The 25,662-nt window shown below is 37.9% G+C and overlaps 1 protein-coding gene across 10 annotated transcripts in view; it reads right to left on the bottom strand.

Moving 5' to 3' along the window:
- The window catches only part of LOC131439027 (RNA-binding protein fusilli), a 157,190-nt gene that overhangs the window by 2,260 nt on the left and 129,268 nt on the right, over positions 1–25,662 (bottom strand). For 8 of the 10 annotated variants that reach the window (XM_058609513.1, XM_058609511.1, XM_058609512.1 and 5 more), the window contains 5 exons: positions 14,186–14,318; positions 13,973–14,110; positions 13,698–13,913; positions 13,251–13,493; positions 9,861–13,150 (listed from right to left, as the gene is read on the bottom strand). In XM_058609513.1, coding sequence (XP_058465496.1) covers positions 12,083–13,150; positions 13,251–13,493; positions 13,698–13,913; positions 13,973–14,110; positions 14,186–14,318 — 1,798 coding nt within the window. In that variant the 3' untranslated portion in view covers positions 9,861–12,082. Of the gene's footprint in view, positions 1–210; positions 450–9,860; positions 13,151–13,250; positions 13,494–13,697; positions 13,914–13,972; positions 14,111–14,185; positions 14,319–25,662 lie in introns of those variants that run through there. The other 2 variants (XM_058609519.1, XM_058609520.1) reach the window with 1 other exon arrangement.

Here is a 25,662-nt window from a genome sequence, read left to right as displayed (position 1 = left end):
ACCAAATTTGCCGCCCCCATCGAAGGGGTGATCGATTTAGTTAGTAAAAAAAAGAACGCAACCAAGATTGCACGTTGAGCCAAAAAACGGACTGCCGTGACGAGTCACGTGAAAGGAAAACTGGTGACCCAGTCGCTGAGATTCTTGTCTTGCGTCAATGGCTTATGCGTAGACCCTATCACCAAATTTGATAATAATAAAAACACTTACCAGTGTCGGTTGATGATGATGGGGATGCGGCGAAATATTAGGCGGCAGATGGTGCGGTCCAGGCGGGGCCGGAGCTCCGTAATACGTAGTCGGAGAAACCGGAGGGCTCGGATAGCCCCAGTACAGGATTGGCTGCGGGTAGTATGCGGCAGCGTGATGAGCCCGTGGAGGTAAAACAGCCGTCGGCGGATGTCCGTATGGGCTGAAACCACTGAATGGACTACTCACAATAGTGCCACCTGAATTGGGTATTGGTTTGATTGAAACCAATTTTTATTGAAAGGAGCAAAAATGATGCTATGTTAATAATACAGTTCGAACAAAATAGGTCTAGTGAGAGAATGCAAAAAAAGAAAATTACAATAAAAATGATAGACGGGATTTTCAGAAAGGATTATCTTGGGGAGTTTTGTAACCCTAAACAAGTGAGTGGTATTTTCAAAGCTTGAAAAATCGTGCGAGTTATACATAAACATCCATTTTGGAGAATTCTTGTTCCTAATACTGAATAAATGGAGCATGAGATTTAGCTGTTACTTATAGAATTTAATTGATGTTCCTGAAAGTTATCATAATAACGTATTCACTTAAACTTAAGAAATTGAAACAAGGTTTGATGTCGTTGGCAAGTTTGTAACCATTTCAAAGCAAAATACGCAATATTTTTACAGTACTTTTAAGCAGAAAATTCTTTGGTTTGTCAGTTTTTTGTAGTTTTTTAAAGTTGTCACTTTTTCTTGTTGAACGGCAACAGCGTTGTTTAAAATTCAGGTCATGTTTTTTGTACTAAAATCGTTTCACTCAAAATTATGTTTACTTGCTGACATTTGATGACTTCACGCAAAGAATACTAATTAAACCTAAAACAGTCGTTTTTGTCTTTCTCATATACAAAGACAATGCAATCGCTGTGAAAACCGACTTTACAACAGAGGCCCGGAGGGCCGAGTGTCATACACCATTCGACTCCGTTCGTCGAGATCCCAAAAGTGTGTGTGTGACAAATAGTGCCACTCATAAAATAAAAAATCTCGTAGTCCCATAGGTTGCTATTGAATTTCACACCATCATTTAGAACGATGGAGGGTAAAATTCTTCTAGATTTGGCTTAAAACTGATTCAATTTGTAGGCTATATTAGTTACTTACTAAACGAACCGACTTTGGCTATACTGGTTCTAAGCTCCCGGTTTGATTTGATCGATTTCCACAAACAGGTTCATATAAAAGTTCCTATAGTCTCATAGGTTACTGTTCAATTTCATCCGGGTCTGATTTCCGGTTCCAGAACTATAGAGTAAAATGTGTTTAATCATTTAGTGCGATGATGCAAAATAAAGATATATTCTCATTAACTTGACGTAACTGTTTACAATTTGAAAAGGTTACATTAGTTTATACCGAAATAAAGTATCGTATTTCTTCAAAATTGAAAAAAAATTCTTTATGAGATCCTCTGGTGATGTTTTTGAAAGTCATATGAGAAAAAAGGTTACTAATACTTTACTTAATGTAAAATCTGTCTTAATTTCTTCAATACACCCCACATAGGGTGACCACAAATTTTAATCCCAGGTTAAAAATAATTTCGACTTTATTTATCTGTCAACAATTATCTTTCGTATGGCACAGGATCCCAAAGATTTTTGAAAAAAGTTGAGCTGAATAAACTGATTCTCCAACCTATTAAAACTATGGAAACAACATCAGATGATTTTGCATCAACTGCGTCAGCCTTAAAAACGAATTCACTACGTCGACCCAATAGTGTGCTACTATAGAGCGTCTGGTAGTCATCGTGCACCTTGTTTCACTACCTCTCAACTCTTTTATTCTAACAAGAAAAAATATAATCGTCAAACTTAGTCAAAACGCAACCTGTTCAATCCACATATCCAGTAAATCTTTTCGAACCGAATCGGTCAGATAAAACACGGTATCGATCCGATCACTGGCCGTTATCGGACAATTCTGCATCAAAAGTGTAGAGAAACGACATTATCGGACGGATGTCGCTCTGATAGCGTGCTGTGAAGCATCGGGCAAACGTCGCGCTCCTTGTTTTGTTATCTTCTTCAGGAACAATGTAAGCGCAGAGTTTTGACATTCGACGGTTGTATTTTTTTAACATTCTTTACCTTACAATTCCGGTTCTGGAAGTCGGATCTGGATGAAATTTCGTAGCAATATACAAGATTATAAGTTCCTTTATTTGAATCTAGGTTCGTGAAAATTGGTCTAAGCATCTCCGATAAATCGAAGTAATCAAGAAATCAAAAAAGTCTAATTTCACTGTGTATCAAACGAAATATAGTAAAGTAATTGGCCGAAACAGTTATTGTAAGTGATGGAGCAGCTGTGGCAAGTGTGTGTTGATTAAGTTTTATTTGAAGAATAATGCTGATTCGCGAAATTTAAAAATGTCGAGTTCGCAAAATCTCTCTCTCTCTCTCTCTCTCTCTCTCTCTCTCTCTCTCTCTCTCTCTCTCTCTCTCTCTCTCTCTCTCTCTCTCTCTCTCTCTCTCTCTCTCTCTCTCTCTCTGTGTGTGTGTGTGTGTGTGTGTGTGTGTGTGTGTGTGTGTGTGTGTGTGTGTGTGTGTGTGTGTGTGTGTGTGTGTGTGTGTGTGTGTGTGTGTATGTAACGTTTTTTTGCACTAACTTTTCTCGGAGATGGCTGAACCGATTTTCACAAACTTAGATTCAAATCAAAGGTTTTGTGATCACATACAAAATTACAGAATATTGTTTGGATCCGACTCCCGGTTCCAGAGTTATGGAATAAAATGTTCAAAAAAAATTAAAATATGTGTTCTAACTTTTCTCATAGATGACGCGACCGATTTTCACAAAATTAGGTTCAAATGAAAGATCCTGTGGTCCCATACGTAATTCCTGAATTTCATCCGAATTCGTCTTCCGGATCCGGAAATATAGGGTAAAGTGTGTTAAAAATTTTATACCATCACTGAAAAGGGCGAAAACCCGTAAAAAGTTTTTTAAATCGACCTCAAATTTTCTCCAATTGATAGCTTTTATCAGTAGGTTCTTCTTTTAAGAATCGAAGAAAATTGTTACACCACTAGGTGGATTAAAACAAGTTTTTTTAGTAGTGGTGTGTCATGTCGCGTTGTTTACAGTAATATGAATAGAAGAGACAGGATACTGGTAAGAGCGTTACATAGAGATATTTTACATTTTTATTATTTACCTTATAAAAAGCAAAGCCTTGGTATTACATTCCTGTAGTGGAATTTGACCTTCTGTTTCAACAGACTTCGCAGCCGATTCAGTGTGTACAGAACCATTGCAGGGCTGGTGCTACGATTCTACTGACACTACGAATCCTTCCAGGTCGGGGCTCGAGCATACAACAACTGGTTTATTATACCAGTGTCGTATGCATTGGACCGACAACCGACAATTATTTACCTTATGCCTTATTATATTTCACCTTAATAAAAATCGGGTTAGACTAAACTAAACTCCGTCCATTATTTGAGAAGCGTTTGATCAATGGATCTATTTTTCTTTTGGTTAAACGCTAAATTTAAAACGCGTGTGAAGTTTATAACCGTGCAGATATTTTTTGTGACCATGCTTAACTAGGACGTATGTAAATATAGTTTAGACTGTGAGGAGGATCCAATAGCGACATTAATTTGTATCGCATAAGGTGTTGCTTTTCGATTGATAGTAATATCTTGTCAGTATTACGGTTGTCTATTTAAAAAAGCAGAACTCAATGCATTAAATATATGAATTGATAGCGAACCACCCGACACCCGGCTGTCCGGAGTTTTACGAGTTTCGGAAGGAATTTCGTATTTCAGTAAGAAGCGCATATTAATGCAAAACACTATAAAATTGAAGCATATTCTCGGTACCCGACTACCCAGAGCAATAAACGCATGATAACATCATTCGAAAAAGTTTTAAAAAATAACCCTTTCCTGTGATGCATGTAGAAATGCAGAGGATTCCTCGGTTTCTAGTAGCAACATGCATTGAATTAACAATCCGGCGTCGGTATTGATCAGCATGCAGGGATCAATGCAGTTCACATAATGTGAAACTACGTACTATTTCCAAGCAAGCTTAATTGCATGTTAATTGATTTTGATCAATAAGTGAGTAGTAACACACGGGTGGTTTTTAGTGCTAATGCTAATATTTCCGGTACTCCTGAAAAGCAGAATTTGGTGTTTCCTAAATGATTTTGATTAGCAATAAACTTCAGGAATTAAAACTAACTATTTAGTTTGTTTGAACTTATCACACTTAAACTCTGGGAGTCGGATGCTGATGAAAATCAAGAATTTTGTATGGAAACATACGTCCCCTCATTAGAATCATGATTCGTTGAAATGAGTCCAGCCATCTCGGAAAAAATAGTGCACAAAAATGTTACATACACACTCAAACATTTTACGATTTCAATGAACTGATTGGAACGGTATATGACACTCGACCCTCCGATCCTCAGATCAAAAGTCGGTTTCACAGTAATTATGTAGCCTTTATTTAGCAGAAAGTCAAAACACGAAAAACAGGATACGGACATTATTGAGTATCAAGCACTATAGTTGGCTTAAAGTAAGCTACACTGCTCAAAAATTCACATTTAAAAAAAAACGTGTTTCTCTACATAAATTTCATGTTTTTAGGAACACTAACCTATCAAGTACGCCCATTTGTACTTTAAAAGCTTAGCACATAAATATAAATTGTGCCGTAAGCTTAGCACATAAATATAAATTGTGCCGTAAGTGCGAGTGTCATCACATTTGGTTTTGTAAGTGTCTAGTCAATTGAATATAAGGTGTAATTGAAATTTATATAATTTAATTTCAAATTTTATTCAAATAAAATTTGAAGTGTTTCACACTTAGAATTTAAGTATCGAGTCATATGCGGAAAAATTAAGTGTGAAACACTTCTGTACAACGTGTCGGTTTTTATCAGTGTATTAATTACACTAAGCAACCCAACAATAGGGGACTCTAAATTTACATATTTCTTCACTTCTAATCAAATGTTGAATGGACATTTTTGAATTTTACATCTTTCGAGCATTCGGCTTTCATTTTTGTTCGCTGAAAACGATATTTTTCCACTGCCGCTGAAGCAGTTTGAATATACAAACCTTTTAAAAACAGCTTAAAAATGTAGCCTGGCATCCCTGATGTGCACAACATGTGTACACTCAGAAAAATATTACTGTAACCGCAACCTGTTCCACATAGTCATTTCAACTATGCACTCAAATAATAGTAACGACCATGATATCAGATTATTTGCCATTTGTATTGTAGTACTAGCCATGCAATGATTCTGTACGCTAAGAATCGGCTGCGAAGTCTGTTGAAACAGAAAGGCCAAATTTCACAAAAGGAATGTAATGCCAAGACTTTGTTTTGCTTTGCTTGTAATAAGCACTAGAATAAAAAATCTACTCCTTGACTATACTATTATTTGTCTTTATGACTTTTCTGGCGTGGTAATTCTGAAAATCATTAAAAAAAGGAGAAGTCCCAATGACAATTACGAGTAAGGTGAAATTGAGCTTTCGATCACCATAAAGTTGAGAAGTGATATATTTATGACTACCATGTGAGTGAGTTCTTCTTCAGAATACAATAATGTTACCATGAATAAACATATAGTTGGAAAGAGATTGTCAAGTTTGAAAGCACTATACATATTGTTCGTATCAACATAATTTATGTAGAAAGAACATCGTCGTATTGTGTTTTTCAACCGACTATGTATTTTCTTAGTGCGACTTGTCAATTAACGCATTCGGCACATGAATATCTCTAGCGGATATGGAAGCTTTTTCGGAAATAATATTCGAAAAAATTGCTGAGTTTTCCGTTAAGTTTCTGTGTAAATACTTCTATTAGTAATTTTAACATAACATGTTTTTTCTACACTTTTATAGGAACAGTATTATTTCCTAAGAAATTGTCTACAACCGTTCAAAAGACAAGCTCTTGCGCTAACTAGTGAAGGTAAATTTATCATCATAGTAACGGATATTCAAAATCAAAATCAATTGCCAGAAGTCGGTCGTTTCATTGCTGAAAAAATTGGCTCAGAATCAGAAATACTATAAATAAATTTTAAAAATTTTTATGAATAATGTTTATATATAATGTTAAATCAGTGAAAAATGTATAAGAAAAATAAAGCAGGTTTTAATGTATTCTTGTTATTTTTGCACCGAAATTTCAATTAATGTAACTTTTGAATATATTTGCAAAATATGATTAGAAAAAAAATGCAGCTGGAAACTGAGTCGTGTATCATAAACTGAACTTAAACATGTCTTCTACACTTCGTTTTCGCAATTATTCGATAGATTGTTTCAAATTTCGATGTATCTATAAATAACATGTAAATATAAATAACATAAACCAAAAATATTCTACTATCGTAGAGAACACCACCTTAGAAAATATAATAGTTGCTCATGCCGTGTACTATTTCGTGAATTGTTTTAACTTTTGGTTGAAGTTCGATATTATTATAACTATTTTTCCCCGAATGGTTAGACATGATATTGTATATGGTCCAGAGGAATTGTTTTTTAAATTTATTTTGCACAATAAATGGTATCAAAAAAAGTAGTAGTGAGACAATTACAAGAAAATTTAAAAAGACACGTCTCCAGAAACCTTGTTTTAATTGACAACTTTCGCTTCTCTTCGCGGTATATCATGTCATGTATTAGAGTGAGATCTGTAGTATTTGTTTAACATAATGGTACAAGTGACAGGATAAAAATGAGAAAATTTGCTTCGACTTATGCCAAAGTTATCAATGACATAAATGACTATATCGTATAGAAGTATTCATTGGTTTTATTTAAATTTTCATGGACTTGCCGGAGTTTTGGATTGCACGAGACTTAAAAGCCAAAGAATAACCTAGGCAAATAAAAATAATTCCTTCAGCAATGATGTGGTAACTCAAGTTTAACCTAATCAACCCTAGCATTCAATCAAAATAGTAGCATGTAGCGATAGCTGGAATTAATTTCTTTTCGCTTTGCGCTAGCACTGGGTACACTGGAACGTCACCATTCGGTAATTGGTTACAATACTGGCCAACCCCTCAGTACACTACAATACACGTTTAGCGAAATCTCATGCTGCCATCTATATGTTACATCTAATAATTGCACAAATCTATACGCATAGTAAAACAAAAAAACAATGCAGTTTTTCTTTATATCAAGTCGCTGTTGAAAATACAGAAAATAAAGCGTTTGCAAGACAAATTACATGAACTGAAGTACTTTTTCGTCCGATTCAATTTTTTTATCATTACCATTACCCACATGTATTGATTATTTTTAACCCGCCAGTTCTACAGCTACAAAGAAAAGGAAACGAAAAAAAAATATGTGGGATTGGATTTGAGTGAGGTTTTGCATTTGCATGGGGTAAGAGGAAATGAGCAAAAAGCATCTTAACAGAGGGTTAGAATGAGGACAAACAACAGTATTAATTTCAACAATGAGTGAAACTAAAATTTAAATAACAGATCGTGGAAGGTAGAACAGAAAATTAAAATGGTGACAAGGAATGAAACAATCATGGAAATTATCAGTGAACAGTGTATAGATACAAAAAAAAACTTCGAATAAAAATCAGTAAAAACACTCACCGTAGATGCAAATTATATATAATATTATGTTACCATTGCATGATAAGAGAAAGGAATTTGCCCATAAACCACCAAATATACTCTGCCAGAAAACACGCCGCGAAGTGGTAGTAGTGATCCTTCCGTTTGATTTTTAAGACATAATGCTTTGTAGTTTGGTTCGCATTTGCAACACACACACATAAACTTAATAGATATCGTAAAAAAAGAATTATGATAACAGTACTTGTACATCGGGAAGGGAGCTCGGTGGAATATAAAAGAATGATAGTAAGGCCTGATTGTAGTGTTTGTTGCAGTTGCAGAAATACTATATTGATTACAGAAAATGCGTTTCCGCACGCACCACACCGGTACACTGTTAATTGAAATGCTTCGATCCATGTAAGAACTCCCACCACACACACTTCACCATTGTTTATTTTTTTGTTTGATTTGAGCTAACGACACACAAAAACAGACAGGCGATGACTGCTTACTAATATGAGATTATTTCAGTAAATTGTGTTTATTTTGAATAATTAGCGCGCGATGCTTTATTTTTGTCGATTGAAACAGATTTAGATTTAGTTGGTAGTAGCAGGATAGAACTCAGTTAACGGTTCAATTGACAGAGACTTAAGTGGTTGATGGTTCAAATTAGACAATTTGTTTTGATGAAAATCTACTTTTTTGTGCACTTTTTCAAAGTGATCGAAAGTGCTACTATCGCGGTTAATTTGATTACTAATCCCATTCTACCGTTTCGCATACCAGACTACGAATTCCTGTAAACCGCGATAGAGTAGTAGCGACAACAATGACAGCACGCGACAGATGCTGAATAATTTGATCACCGACCGATAACCAGAAGATGAATGAACTTCAGACACTCTCACCATCTGGGTACCGAAGCGAAAGCGACGAGAAAGTGAAAAGAGAGGAACGAGTGCTAACTGATGCGTAATGATTGAGCCAAAACTATCGGTAGATAAATTTGTAGAAACTGAACTAAAAAATTAAAAACTGTTGCAATAAATAGAACACATTCCAGTCTATCTCAGTACTATTAAAGCACTTTTCCAGATTAGAACATCTAAGATAATTTAGGTAAATATAGGAGACCTGGATATATAAAAGATGGCAGAAGGTTTTAAATAGAGTGCGCTGTTTGTGCTACGATTAAAGAGATATTGAAGTTGTTACTAGAGAGAAATCAGTTGATGTCAGACTATGAACTAACTCAGACAAATAATCTCAATTAGTCCCGCACAATCCTTTCTAAACTTTTCTAAAATCACTAATTCCGCGGAATCCTTCCTTTATTAAACTCGCTTATCTCACACAATGCCTCCTAAATATTATATACGCTAAAACTTATTTGTGCTCAGGCAACGTTCAGAATGATTTTATCGTAGAGTTGTGGTCTTTCGACACGTGAATCAGATTTTGGTGTTTCCCTTGTAAATCTTATATCCGCTTTAAATGCAGCTTTAAAGCACATATGCATTACACACAAGTATTCCGAAAGTTTCCTACAGATATCTGATTTTATCTAACACACTTGTCACTTGTAGTCATTGTGACACTACAGTAATTTTGTGAAACTCAAAGATAGCAAACGTTTTCGTTTTTTACACTGGTGCAACAACGGTGTAGGATAGCAAATGATACCTTAATCACACCCAAAATCGAGCGAACATCGATGTTGTCAGATTTATGGATGAGATCATGGCAGGCTAACTTTGGCTCAAACATTACACACAAACAACCGCGTTCCACCGTAATTACAATCTACCTTATATCCGACCACTAGCAACAAATGGTGATGCAAAAGATGACAGAAAAAGTGTGAATTGCAAATAAAACTGTAACCACGTTGTTATGTTGTTGTTGTTATTTAATTATTTCAAACGGTTCTTTTTTTTTTTTGTTTTGCATTTTTACTTATACTTAATGGAAATATGTAAATAAAATAAGGAAAATATTATTTCTACTTGGTATATCATACGCTTACACAGACATTTAAAAAATTGTATTGAGCTGGCAAAAAATAAAACGAAACTGTTACCAACATTCACATGATTGTCTTTAAGTTACTGTAGTAGCGCTTCTATGTAATTGTGTACCCTTCTTTTATGAACACTATCCATTCACCAGAAGACAGAAAGGTTACATTTCAAACTGGATACTGATGTCGTTTCCATTTGAAGCCAAAACTTAGCCAGTTACAATTCCAACTGATGTCAACTTTATGGATCAAGAAGTCTGAGTTAAAACGGAGAGGAAAAACTGATGTCAAATCCATACATTTGGCAGCAGTCGGGGTCGAATCTGGTGTAGATATTGCTTCAAGCGAAAACGTATCTAGGTAAAAATATAAAAGCAAAGCAGGCCACATACAGCCGCCCGATGCATAAGGTGCATTGTTTGTATAAAACATAACTTGAACCACAAAACATTAAACGACGTACAATGATCGATTGCAGAATGCCTTAAACCGAATGATAGTGAATAAAATAAGAAAATAGCCATGAAAGAACCAAATGAGTTTGAAGCATATTTAGCTGAACACTTTCTGCGCTTGAATTACCCCCGTTCTGTCTTTATAGATGAGTGCACATTTTAACAATATCTATACTAAAGTACAACGTAGCCGTTTTCTCGCAAAGTTTGCTTACTCATCAAACGTCAAACTTAATCATTAGTTTTTTTAGTACGGTTTAATGGAATGTCTCATTATCGGTTATATTTGACATTTGATAAGCCTCCTGAATAGCTCTGCCCTATAAGTACCAGTTCTGGTAACGTAACACAACCTGCTGTCTTAAACAAAAATAACTGAAGTAACTCAGCTTGTGTTTTTGTTTTATGTAGAAATAAAACATTTGGTTACGATATCTAAGCAGCAACGAAAAATTCTTTCAGTAAAGTGCAAATTTAAACTCAACAAAACACAAGTTCAGATCGATTCAGTCACAAACCGGAATGGTACACAAGGAAGAACGATTGTAAAAATTAACAAACATGACATTAGTAACGATATAATCAACGATAACGGAAGTATTTGAACCAATGAACGGAAGTAACGGTTTTTTGTTAGTGGAATATATAACTTATTTGCGTGTGGTTGCGCATGTTGATGTGCGTGTTTCTGTTGTTTGATTTCGGAAGGAACACGCGCGGTACCAATGGTAAATGGGTTAGTCGTACTGAAATGATTGCCGTACAATAGATTTGCAATAAATATTCAAAAAATGTTAATTCTATCAAAAAATAAACGTGTAAAGTTCACAATTTAGCTCTGTACCGTCGTTATGCTCACCAGTCGGTTAGGTGTATGAAAAACATTACTCGCCAATGATCCTTATGCAATTAAATATCTATCGTTATACGCTAATTCCGAGTTGGAAACTAATTCTAACATTGCAGAAAAATATCAACGATAGGAGCTGTCAATTGTTACATATGTTAAGTCATTCGTTTCACACAATTCATTCACAATGAATTCTAATAGCTCCTTAACAACGGCATTTAACAGCGATCCCAACACCCCCATGGATAAAAAAAATTGGAAACTGAACTAATAGACAGTCAGCGAAAGGCCAATTAAAATAATTCTTCTACACACAGCAGCTCTGATAGGGAATTATATCGTGAGTGTGTTGGTGTTGAATTTGGACGCATTGGTGTGTGAAAGGAAGGTACATTTCTTCCAGCCCAGGGTGTCAGTCTAGGATTGTGGGAAATTGTGTTGTCAGTATCCCAACATGATGTTAATGAGGGGGTATGGCTTGGATATATCGAATAGAAGAATTGTGATGGGGGTTGGAGGGTAACATTTGATAGCACAACTTTCTCACCTGAAGTTATTGTAAAAATTTCAATGATAAACGATATGAATCAAATTTGTATATGAATTTTCTCTTATAAGTACGTTCAGTAGCTTCTTTCGATTGGAGAGAGTCTTGCGTACTAAGTTTTAAATTTTTGGGATCCACTTGGTGTTCCAAACAATAGCTGCATCAGTTTGCAGTGGATGGAATGCATTTACTAGATAATATATCTATCAGTTAATGGAAAATAATTCATAAGTTATCAAAAAAATGAGCTATAAAATATATTGGTAATGATCTTAGCACTTGTGTACTAAAGCATACTCTAGTTACTCATATAGGCAACGTGATAAATTCAATGAATAGAACAATGCACCCACGAAAAGCTCACATATGTGGATGGTAGTATGGAGCATAAAGTGCAGCTGCTGTAGCTGCCGCAGCAGCAGCCGCTTGGGAGCCACCATGGAATGGACGCTTAGATCCAGTCGTCGCTAGCGGGGATTGCTCGCTACGAAATGCATTGTCATAGGAGCGTTTAATGCTTGCGGGAAGCATTGAGTTGGCAGCCACTACATTCGCATTCAGTGTCGCAACATGTTGTTGCTGCTGATGCTGATGCTGTTGCTGAGGTGTAGCCGAAGAGTGGGTGAGTGATCCGGGATGATGAATCCCGAAAGGGGACTGAGAGATACCGGCAGCTGAAGCCGTGGGGGAACCCGTAACTGAGGGAAATTGCAGTGAACTCAAACTAGGAGGCATGAAGCCCATCGGAAACCCACCCGGAGTGATCATATGTCGTGGCATAAATAAGAATGGGGGGTACTGACTTACGGCCGAAGGATGACCATAGGGCGATGCAGTCTGATTTATATTGGGAACACCAGGTGACATATGGTTGTGGGCCATGTGAAGGTTGCCAGTTTGGTGAGGAACTGCATTCGCAGTGGCATATGTTGGAGCGGCCTGGGATACCATTGATGTGTTCGAAGCAACTGTAGAATGAGCTGGATAAACTGCAAGATTATGAAGAAAGAATTGCTCTTGTTGCTGGGCAGCTGCCGCTGCTTGTCGGGCCATTAGACTTTGTTGGGCTATAAAGTGAGCTTGCTGTTGTGCTATCAACTGAGGATTAGGAGGAGGAATCGATAACGTTAGTGGCGGAGGAGCAGTCAACGGGAGCTGTGACAGCGCAAGAGTTTGTGGGGCTTGTGTCGGTGGTTGTTGCGCTGTTGGTAACATACCGGGTGATAGTAGCGGCGGTTTCGAAATACTCGTTGGCTGCTGGAACCCACCGTTAAGTACCATGTTCATGTCGTCACCAGAACACTGGAAAACTTCGATGTAGCGTTGCTTCTTTCCGAACATCATGTTCTTGTGGTGCTTCTGCTGGGCCGACTGAAATGCGGCTGTTTCCGAATCCATCTGGATAAATGCTTCCCCATTGAACTGACCCTGCGACACGACAAATAACAGTAGCCAAACATTACACAATTTAGCAAAAATGAGTCACGCATAACCATAGCGAAAGTATAGGCGCTTCTTGAGGACTTACCTGTGCGTTGTAGACCAAGTGTACTCCCTGGTAGACAATATGCTTTGCAAAATCTTCCAGAAAGTGTAGGATGTGTTCGACCTTAGCTTCATACGGTAAACCACGAAGCCGTATGCAGTTCTTTTCTGTCCCACTGGTGATGACGTGTTGTGGAAGAAGTGGCATTTGCACCGGTGGTAGTGCCGCAATCAAAGGCGGCTGTGGCGGTTCATAGGTTTTTGGATCCATAGATCGGTTCAGAACCTTTTGAATAAAATGGAATCATGAGTTTACTGATGATGTTTTTCTTCATAGTTACAGAGGATCATTAGAAAACTGAAGTGAGTACACTAAGAAGAAAAATATTAGTCTTACCCATTAGTATCCTTGGACAATAATATAGTATAGGAAGTATGCTGTTATTGGTTAAACAACAGTGATATTGCAAACAAAAATCATAGAACCTACCTGCTGAACTTCGGCTGTGGTCGACCGGAAAAGCTCAATATATCGCTGTCCGATCGACTCACGGTGCTTCGAGAGTGCTTTGGAAGCATCCGACTCCTGGGCAAAAAGTACAAATGCATCTCCGGTGGCCCGACCATCGGGTTTCTTTACAAATAGTATTCCATCGGCAGCATCCAGCACCGTACAAGCGTTCTCTCCGTTGGCGAAAAAATCCAACTGAAATGGGTTTAACCCAGAATTAGTTTAAAATCGTAAAGTACAAATTACAAACTTACCACTTGTTTCGCAGTGCAATCGTATGGCAAACCTCTCATGCGAATTATGACCTGAGCTCCTTTGGACAGGAATGCCTGGGCTTCATTAGATGCACCACCGGCCACAGCCAAGAAATCTTCTCCGGAGGCTCGATAAACCTACATGGTGGGCAGATGGAAGAACTGTAGATCAATCTATCATTCGAAATCAAAATCAAATGCTCACGACGTTACCTCAATATAGCGATTGCCGATGTGGTGTTTATGCCGCTTCAACGCCATGTCACGATGCTCTTGCGTAATGAAGCGTACCAACGCTTCACCGTTACGACGTCCCTGGGGTGATAAACAGAGTGCTACACCACCCCTGCGTGGAGTAAACATGAATGAAATGAAAAAAAGTTACACACTGTTTACTGGAGTGAAAAATGTGCACGAGAAAAAAATGAGATAAATTGATAAAAAAGCAAATCCTGTCCTGGTTTTAAGCTCGATTTAAACAAATAAAAGGACATATATTCACTCAAGCATATTTTAAACGAATGAAAAAGGCTGAACCTATCGTTTGACATCTTTCACCACATCTCACTGACAATTGTCTTTCGCGTATTCATAGCGATGGCTAAACGTTTTTATAATGGACGCAGCTCTGGTGATATGTGATGGTTTACTTGGGCTGCACGTTATTCGCGGTGGTTCTCCATGGTCTTTTCCGTAATAGTCCAATGTCAAATGTCTTTTCCGTAATAGTCAAGTGTCAAATCCAAACAAAAAAAAACAGAATAATTGTGTCATTTGAAGAAAGGTGACAGATGTTTCCCAGGTCCTGATTTCGATGTCTCTCTTAATGCCACAGGATCATATGGCCGGCCGCGTGAATATATTTCCTTACGAATTTCGACAACTTAGTGTGCTTGAAAATCTTTACCTTTTCGACTTTTCTCTTTCTCAAGTGCCTTCATGTACGGCTTTTGCGATTGTACTTTGACCAACTTATTTTGCTTATCGACAAACCGCCTTCTTGTAAATCGACAGTCTAAAGCTTAGCTCGATAATCGATAGTCGACGATACTCTAAGCTTGCTTGTTACATCTTGGACGGAGAGGTTGAGATCCCGCTTGAAAATTTTTATTGTTTATTTCGATGCTTTTGCGGCATTCCACTCTCGATTTCCTTCGAACTCAATCCAGTAAGGTGGATTCTCCGAACGCTTTCATTATATTGAAGGAAAGTTTTTTGGATCACATTCAATAATTTCACCAATTTGGTGTATGAGTAGCTCGAATTTTCGCGATTCGGGCGCAAAGTTTGAATAAATGCTTCAAGCTGAAGTTTACCAATGTAGAATTATATTACTTTTTGCTTCGGATTGTCGGATTGAGAATAGCGTTATTCATTTGTTTTTTTTTGTATGATAGAAGTTAAAAAAAACAACGAAAAAACATCCCTTCTTCTTAGACTAAAATCAAGATAATTAGGTATAGTCTTAAATCATACTATCTACACCATTCTGAGCATTCAAACCGCTGATGTAGACACAATGCCAAGATTGAGCACAGGATCCTATTAATACAAATGGATCACCACAGTTCTCAACTTCGACGAAAGATAAAAATCCTTATATAATTTGGGAAGCTTTCTGGACCTATACAATTTGACGTAGCTTGTTGAACTTTTCAAGAGGCCGTGCAAGTAAAGAATTTTTTTATATCGTTTATTTATACCCGACTTTAACCTAATTTTGGTCGTTCGCCGGGTTTATATCCAAAAGAGAGGAGGTGTTATATTGTGTGGAGAGGGGAAGGGAAGGTATTTGTAAATTACAATTTGCTCATAATTCGTCTTTATCAGAGGTTCTAGAGTTCTGATGGCCGCTGGAGAGCATCCTCAGGGGGTAAGCAAAGAATAGTTTTCCATTGTTTACTTTCTCTTCTGTTAATCACTTCTACGCCGTTCCTACATTTCCCTCGAAACACATGATATGGATTGATTCGGTGAGTACTGGAAAACTAATGAAAATCTTCTTAATCACATGACAATAATCGGAAAAAAAGTCACTTGCACATACGACCGAGATTCAGTATCTAACGCGAATGTTACTGTTAAGAACTCAGAAGAAAGCCATAAGCATACTGTGCCGTTGGATTTCTAGAGCTTTTTTTTATATATTGGAGTGCATTTGCTCTGTTAGCAATGCTTCAATTTCCTCTACTGTAAATCAAACTCGGTAACGCTTGAAGACAATAGGGATTGATCACAGATCGCGTACACGAATTTCAATTCATAATCTGAATCCATTCAACAAACGCTCAACAGGTATAACAACTTGAACAGACTTTTATTTTTAACTTACTAAACTTATACTTGTTTATTTAGAATCACACGTTCAATCGATCACACGAGACAGGATTAAGATTCTTGTGTAACTCCTGTCTAGAAAATACATACAGACAGTCAGTGGAAAATTGAACAAACTATTCGTATGATAATAATGGATGGATAATGGATTTATAATACTGAAGTATTTTCGTTTGATTTTTTATGCTCGTTCAACGGAACAATAAATCCTGCGGTGATATATGAATTACAGACCCGAGCCCAACGTGTACTGGTCGGGATCGGGTTCAGAAACAAATGTGTTTGTCGGGTTCGAATCGGGTGAAGATTATTTCATTTTTACTAGGGAGTAGGGTTTGGGTTAAAAAGTTTGGTCGGATTTTTCCGGGTACGAGTAGATTTCGAGTTCGGGTTCGGAAGAAAAATTATTCTCTGATTCGGGTCGTGTACGGGTAAAAGGTTTTTATTTTCGATCGGGTACGGGTCAGTTTCGGATTTAAATAATGCTTTCCCGATCATCTCTAATATGATCGAAATACTCAACTAGATTAGATACGATGCATTCCGGTCACGCAACGATGTCACATTGTTCGGCTGAAACTCTTCGCTTCAAGCATAATACCATAGAACACAGCACTAATTATTATTGACATCTCACACGTTCAACTCCTTAACGCTCAATTTTTTCCCTTCTATAAAAATCGTTATGGATTTTTCAATTATCCTTAAATCGATGAAACTTATTTCCATGGCAAAAAAAATGTTTCTAAACGAATAAAAAAAGAACTGTCAATCCTTATTGCACTAAAAAAGTTTGTGCAAAACGACGTATATAAAATAGAACACATAATAAATGTGTTATGTGCAACGTCCACTTGTGCTAACAAAGTACACGAAATCGTTTCGTAGAATACCACAACTAACTATTTATTTGATTATTCTGATAAGAAATTAAATTAGATATAGTAAACCCAACTCTTCGTTTATTTACTTCTGAGGATCATAGGGAAAAATATTTCCCATGAAATTATAGGAAACTTATGCACACTGCTATGTTTTTCTGGTGATATTCTGTTACTTTAGACTCACAATAGCTAAAATATTGTGTTGTATTGACATATTTCGTCCTGGCCATCTTATGGTCGTGAAAGGGTTAAAAATTAATTACGAAGAAAATTATTTGCAAAATAACAATTCAGATATATTTGCCAAAAACGCCCGAAGTTATGATTCTGATTATGGAATAGGCGCCTTTATTCTACTTGCTTTTTCTATCGGAGTCAATGGATTGGTATTACATCAAACGGAAAGAGTTGTGGGAAACAGTTTAGTCTTTTTCGATAGACTTCGACGCCGAATCGTATTAGCGTATTGAACCATTACATTACTAGTACTACGAATCCTTCCAGGTAGGGGCTCAAGCATACGATAACAGGCTCGAAAGACCTACATGCATTCTATCCATAATATAAAATTGTATGTTTTATTACGTTCATTTCAAGACGACCTATGATTTATGAACTTTCACGTTACCCTTGATTGTTGGTGCTGATTGAGCTCGAAATTTTACAATTGAGATTTTTTTCCGATAGCTCATTTGAATCACCTTTCGTCTCATTCGAGACGGTATCTTTCACGGGAACCAATTGAATTGCATAACTTTCGCCAGTATCATTCGTAGCCTCACAGTTACTCTCACTTTCTTCATCCATTGCTATTTTTTCTCATTCAAGGTAAAAATTGGCAAACTTGCGCTGATCGAATTTAAAGATAAAACACTAAACCCTAGAGCGATCTACGATTACTACTAGGGAATCATGCTACCCACTACCGGTTTGTAAGAACGATTGAATTACTATAACAGTTCGTAAATTTGCTGAAGGCGAATATTTGCCTATTACGTTGGCTTTCGCAAAGGCAAAGCTCTCACGACTAAACCAAATGCAATGAGTGATCTGGTTGTACATTTCAAAACAATCTGGAAAAAATCGATCATACAGTCCGGTTGCTTCATATTGACTGATGAGGGCTGAAATGGCAATGTACACACCGAAGATTTAAAAAAAATGCTTAATTGAATTTTGTTTAATTTCGTCTGAATAGAATTCGAACTGCACACCTGATGCTAAATAGTGAAACATGTATAAGTTTTTCGCTGTACGCTTTGTTTCGTGAGTGGCTAGCGATGCGAGCAGAGCATGACTTCGATGTGGTGCCAATGTGAAAAGGTCGTTCTTTATCAAGAGATGGTGTTGTATAATTTACTAGAACAAACAGTATTTAAGTGATTTGAATGTATGCGTGAGTGAAACTTTCTATTCCCTAGGGTGATCCAGTAATGGACTCATAAAGAACGAAATGCCAGAATAACCAAATTAATCATCAAATTTCCATCGTGGAAAACGTTCACAGAATCGACAGATGCTTAGTAATAAAGCTTCATTCATGAGATCACATGTCTCTCGGGTACGAATAACAGGTGATTTTTCTGCATAACAATTCAATGAACATTATTATCATTGATAATTTTCCTATGAAAACAAAATTAAGTCCATCTGTGCGTTCTTATACTTTTTTTTAAACATTCTTTTATTGCGATGCATATCCTCCGCATAAAAACATTTTTTGTGTGCGTTATGTCGTCATGTTATTTTATCGGTTACTGGACTTTTATCAACGAATTGCGATACAATCGAAAGATCTTTGCTTCGGCTCTAAGAATATCTTTGCTTTAGTTCTACAAAGCAATACTGTTGTTCTAGCAACGCGAAAGCTCAAAGTGGATGCACATATCTTACCCTTAAAGCCTATTTATCGAACAGAGACAGCAGATCTCAATCAAACTAACGGTTTCCGTATATGAGATGACTACTGTAGCTGAGATGAATACGAGTACCGTTACCTTGAGATAACTCGGGTTTCCGGAAGAAAAAGCGCCACCAGGAAGACCAAGATCGCGAAGCAATGGAACAGCTGTGCACGCAAATGACATACAGAGAGGCTACACCCTACAAGCTGGAATGTGCAGAGACAATGGTGCGAAAATATGACATTTTTTATACTGGTGTCAAGCATAAGGTTGCGTGTAAGTGTCCCCTGTCAGAGTGAATGTGGTGTGAAAACAGTACATCGCATTGAATCGCATTGAATTTCGCGCTCACTCTGACATCAACCTAAGACAGTCACTGCCAACGATACGCGCAGATGCTACGTTCAACAGTAGCCATCACGCAATGACACGAGAGTTTGGCGCAATCATGAGAGTACACGACAGCAATATTGAGAGCAGTTATTTTTGTCGCACTCTCTCATAGCAGCCTTCGCTTTGTGGTAGAGTACGTGCATACTGAATAAGTAGCTGCTTTGTTAATTTTCGGTCACGGGTTTCGAGAATGTCACGAGCTCATAATGTCATGACATTCTCATAAACGGAATTGTCATATCATAAGTTTTGCGCTCCTTTTACTTCTACAATTCTGGTTCATGCTAAACGGGGTGTTTGATCGAAAAAGTGCATCCAAATTCTGGAAGTCAAAGCATTTACTTTGCTTTTCTCACTGAACCGCTTCCTTCCAACGGGAGTGCAGAGTAACAAAACACGTAAGGATACACAAACAAAACCGTCTGCATTGGGAAGCAAGACTTTCCCCCCTACACCTGCCCCCCTACACCTCATCAGAATCGACATAAAACGAATTTTAAAGTTGAGCCTTGTTGGCGACTGTCTCTCGAAAGATGTTAAATTTGGAAGGAGCTACTGCTTCGTCCCGGGTTTGTGGTTCAATGCATAGGACGCTGGTCTTACAAACCAGTTGTCGTATGTTCGAGCCCAGACCTGGAAGGATTCTTAGCGTCAGTAGGATCCATAGTACTACTAGCTATGCAACGATTATGTACGCTATATGAATCGGCTGCGAAGTCTGTTGAAACAGAAAGGCCAAATTCCACAAAAGGAATGTAATACCAAGACTTTGCTTTGCTTTGCTTTTTACTTGATCAGATTGAAAAGAGTAGAACAGCTATCGCTGAGAGTAAACGGAGATATTCACGAGAGAATGTCATTAGACCTATGACATTTTTCATCTGCTACAGTCGTGGCGAACTAAATCGGCGACTGCTGTCATTTGCGCGGTTTGACTGTCTGCTGTTTCGTGTCATTCTCCAGTACCGTTCGCAACCCTGTGCAGAGATACCAGTGGTAACTTTCTCACGAACGAACGTGACGTGATCGACAGATGGAAGCAATACTATAACGAGCATCTGAATGGCGAAGCACAAGACACACAGAACGACACAGGAATTAATAGGTGCACGTTCAGTCGACGACAGATTCCCAGCACCTGATCTGTCGGAGATAAGTGCAAGCTGAGAAACAACAAAGCCGCGGGCAATGACCAGTTGCCAGGCGAGCTGCTCAAACATGGGGGAGAGGCATTGGCTAGAGCGCTGCGCTGGACGATTTCTAAGATTTGAGAGGAGGAGATTCTACTGCAAAAATGGATGGAAGGAGTGGTATGTCCCACCTACGAAAAAGAGTGATTAACTAGATTGCTGCAATTAACGCGCCATCACAATGCTAAACGCCAACTACAAGGTACTCTCCCAAATCCTTTGCCGTCGTCTATCACAAATAGCTAAGGAATTCATAGGACCGTACCAAGCGGGATTTACTGAAGCCCGCGCCACTACGGATCACATATTCGCGATAAGACAAGTACTCCAGAAGTGTCGTGAATACATCGTACCCACGCGTCACCTATTCATCGACTTCAAAGCGGCATACGACACAATCGATAGAGAGCAGCTATGCACGAATACGGTTTCCCAAAGCAACGATGGATAGAGTGATGTGCTACGTCCGATTATATGGGATGCTCTCGAGTCCCTTTGAATCTCGGAGAAGGCTACGGCAAGGTAATGGACTCTTGTATCTTGTTCAATATTGCTTTGGAAAGTGTGATTCGAAGAGCGAGAATCGACACGAGTGGTACGATTTTCAGAAATTTCGTACAACTTTTTGGCTTCGCTGACGTTATTGATATTGTGACACGTAACCTTGAGAAGATGATGGAAACATACATCGAACTGAAAGTTGAAGCTAGCTGTATCGGACTGACCATAAATGCATCAAAAACAAAATACGTGAGAGAAAACGGCTCTAGAGAAGAAACACTACACTAAATTTCTGTTTGAGCTGTTAGTAGAATATTCTCACTAATAGTAATGTTGTTGTACCGTTTAATTCCACTATGTCACGTCATTACACTCTCACAAAGTCACTATTTTCACAGTCACTATTTTCACGAAAGTGTATCAAACGTTATAATACAGATCGAACATACGTTCAACAAACGCGGCAGACAGAGGTCCATTGTTGAGCCATTTTTAACATGAGGAGTTGGAGCCCCGTTGGACTAGTTTTACTGCAGATTTTCTGAAGTTTTCTCCACTTATTTGTTTAAACTAATAATACATACCTCCACAATACTTCTACTTCACGTAGAATAACAACAAATTTTCTTTCTATGTAAAGGTAACACTTAATTTTCACACTATTTTTGCAAGAGAAAAAACAACAACAAACCGTTCCAGCAAATTGAACGAATATTTCGTGCAATATGTCGTTCAACAAGCGCTCAAAAAACCAACAAAATTGAACGGCCTGCTGAGAGGGATGACTGGCAAGAATGAACCGTTTTTCTTGGGCAAAATATACAGTACCTGAACGACATATTGAAGAATAATTATCAAATCACTATAGTCAGGGTTCCGGCTCATTGCTCGATTCCAGGCAATGAAAGAGCCGACATTTTAGCCAAATGTGGTCCTTTGAAGGATGAAATTTATGAGCGACAGAATGCTTTCAACGAATTCTATAGCGCGTCTCGCCAAAGAACATTTGCCAGCTGGCAAGCTTCTTGGGTAAAGATGACCTGAGTCGGTAGATGCACTCAATTATTCCTAAATTATCGACAAAGGCATGGTCCAGAGGGTGCGTGGGAACTTCATTCGCGTGATATCTAGATACATGTCCAATCACTATCACGACGCACATCCTTCGAATTGTACTATTCGAGACTAATTATTGTGCTGATGGCGAAGGTTATCGCGATATTGATCATGTCGTTTTGATATACGTGGAGTATCGTGATGTCAGATCTCAACTAATAAATTCCTTGCGTACCCGAGGTAGACTATCCAATGTCTTAGTTCGTGACATCGTTGCTTGTCGTAAGCTTCTTTACATGAAATTTCTTTATCATTTCATTAAGTCCATTGGAGTTTCAATTATTTTTTGTGTGTTAGACTTCTTCTGCCATGAATTCAACCAATAGCCAGATATCTTACATTGAATAAAAGTGATGAATTGATACAAACAAATCCGAAATAGTTATAAGATCAAAAATAAATGTTATTTCTAAATATAATTTATAATAGCAAATCCCTTAATAAAACAGTATTAACATTGACTAATGAATACCGACATACATATATATTTAGAAATAAAAGTATTTATAGAAAAGGCAGGTGGGTAATGTCAAAGATATAACTGAATATGTGAATACGGAAACAACTGGCATGTTTCTTAACACTTCCGAATATCAATTAGTTGCCAATTGTATGAATTATGCACTACTTTTCAATTCACTACTAGAATTTGAAACGAAGCACCTAAACGAAAGTTCAGATTAGTTACATTAAACATTCTGAAACACAATTAAATATCAAATAACCAGTATAGTTCTTGATAATAAAAATACAGAATCAACTGTATACGTGGCAAATCAGTTTCTCGCGGCATTTTTCCAAACGACACCCATACTAGTATAAAGATGTGTTCTATATCAACATTATTTTTCGCATTGCGAGACAACGTTACTGTCGTAATTGAATGTGTTAGATATCACAATCAAAGGACGTTCCTGGCAGCGGTGTACGGACAGCTCCTTTGTCAAAATTTCTTTTCCTGTTCGCAGAACGGGAAACAGTGAGACGATATAAAATAGAGGGTAGTACGGCGGCAGCCAGTATTACTGAATTGGCTGTCTAGCTGTTAACAGCATTTAGTGGAATTTTTACGTAGAAACACGCACACACAATATGTCTGACCGTGGCAAAGGAGGAAGAGTTAAGGGAAAGGCAAAGTCCCGCTCAAACCGTGCTGGTCTGCAGTTCCAAGTTGGCAGAATCCATCGTCTGCTCCGGAAGGGAAACTACGCCGAACGTGTCGGTGCCGGTACACCGGTCTGTCTGGCGGCAGTGATTTATTTATTTATTATTAAATTTATTCATCTGACAATAAAATGGTCTTAATGAATATGTATTAGTCAAATCATAAAATTGTACATCGCTGTACTTTCTGCGCGAATTTGTGTGTTGGTTCATCAAATTCAAAAAGATGTTCAACAGCGCCAAATGTCCTCAAGCATGATGTTCTCGGTTCATAATACCCGAACGTCGTTCGATGAAATCTCGGCTGAAGTAAACTGGTAGAGCGCAGTGATCGTTGTGAAGTACGAAAATCAAGTTGAGACAACATCTTCGGCGAGTCGATATCCCCGTTGTTTTGCCACGAAAGTAGCTTGCTGAATTTTCCTGCGTCGTTCCAATGAGTCGAGTCCGATCACTCGACAGCGATCGTGGTATGGTGGAAGCTCAAGCGGGTTCTGCCAGGGAAGGTTTCTTAGAGCAAGACGAACAAATCGATTCTGAACGCGCTCAATCCGTAAGTTCCATGTAAGTTGATAAGGACTCCAAATTACGCTAGCATTTTACAGTATTGGACGAACCAAAGAGTAATATAACGCCTTCAAACAATACGGATCTTGGAAGTCCCGCCCGATCTTTGCAATAAAACCTAGTTGCCGTGTCGCTTTTGAAATTATAGATTAACGATGCAGATTGAAGGTAAGTTCGGCATCTAACAAAACACCAAGGTCATTAACATGGTCAACTCTCTGGAGCGTTTGTCCATCAATTGCATAGTCGAATCGAATTGGGTTCAGTATTCGGTGAAACGTTATGGCCTGGCATTTTGAAATGCTGACAATCAACCAGTTTCTACGACACCAAGCGACAAATGTATCTAGAAGTTTTTGAAGCCGAATGCAGTCGTCAATAGAGCGAACTTCAAGATATAATTTCAAATCATCGGCATATACTAATCTGCAGCCAACTCCGAGCACCGAAACAGCATCGTTGAAGAACAGCAAAAACAAAAGTGAGCCCATATTGCTGCATTGAGGAGCTCTTGATAAATTTGAGAACGAAGATGATACACAAGAGCCGAGCTTAATTCGATGGAGTACTTGGCTGTCGACGTGTTGGAATTGGCCGGCAACGCTGCCCGTGACAACAAGAAAACGAGAATCATCCCTCGCCATCTGCAGCTGGCCACCCGTACCGACGAGGAGTCGAGCAAAAAACCCGGCCTTTTCAGGATGACCACATCACTGTAATGTAAAAATATTTAAGATGGCTTTGAGTTTAGCCAGATGTGATACGCCTGGAAAGTAGAATGCGCAAATCAAGTGGAAAACTTTGTTCTAACAATTTGTTCATTTTTGTTTTCGGACCCATACTAAAGTATTCACGACAAAAATACAGATTGATCTGTATACGTGGTAACTTTGCTTCGCACTGAAAAGTGCTTTGAATTAGAGATGGGCAATCCGTTCCTGAACGATTCAAAAGAACTAGTCCTTCTAGAAAAACGAGTGAACTACAGGTCTTTGTTGAAGAACGATAATTCTCTAATCTTTTTCAAGGAAATTAAAATGATTGAAGTTCTAGGAGAACGTGTGTCAACAATTAACTTCAGCGACTTCTAACAAAAGCACAAAAGTGAACGATTGCTACTTTAAATACTTGCAAAAAAGAAGCAGCATTTTCATTAAAAAGTTTGATACCAACGAAACATATCTATTTGTTATCGTACTCGTTTTTGCAGAAACATTTAAAATTTCTGGAGAACAAATGAACGGTTCATAGGAACTAGTTCTTTCGGAAGAACTATCAAGTTGTGAACGGTTCTTTGAAATTAATTGTTTTGCCCATCTCTACTTTGAATTGCACGACCAACAGGATCTGTATTTAGATCCGAGATAATTCTTTGCGTGGACACTGATGATTTCAGCTGGCAGGCTTCTGATTTCGTTTCAATGTGTGGCCGGCCCGATGTTACTCTTGTATGTGTCTTCCTTCTGTTGCTCTCAAAATGATAGAAAAAGTGGCAAAATCACTTTTTATATCGCTGGAGTAACACATATTTTGTTCTCTTTCGCAGAACGTGTTCTGATTGGCTGGTGCTGAAATGGATCAAGTCAGACACTCAGAGTACTATTGAAAAACTTCAATGTTGTTGCAATATAGTT

This window comes from Malaya genurostris, chromosome 3 (genome assembly GCF_030247185.1).
Source record: "Malaya genurostris strain Urasoe2022 chromosome 3, Malgen_1.1, whole genome shotgun sequence".
NCBI lineage: Eukaryota > Metazoa > Arthropoda > Insecta > Diptera > Culicidae > Malaya > Malaya genurostris.
This window is presented reverse-complemented; position numbering and strand designations above follow the sequence as displayed.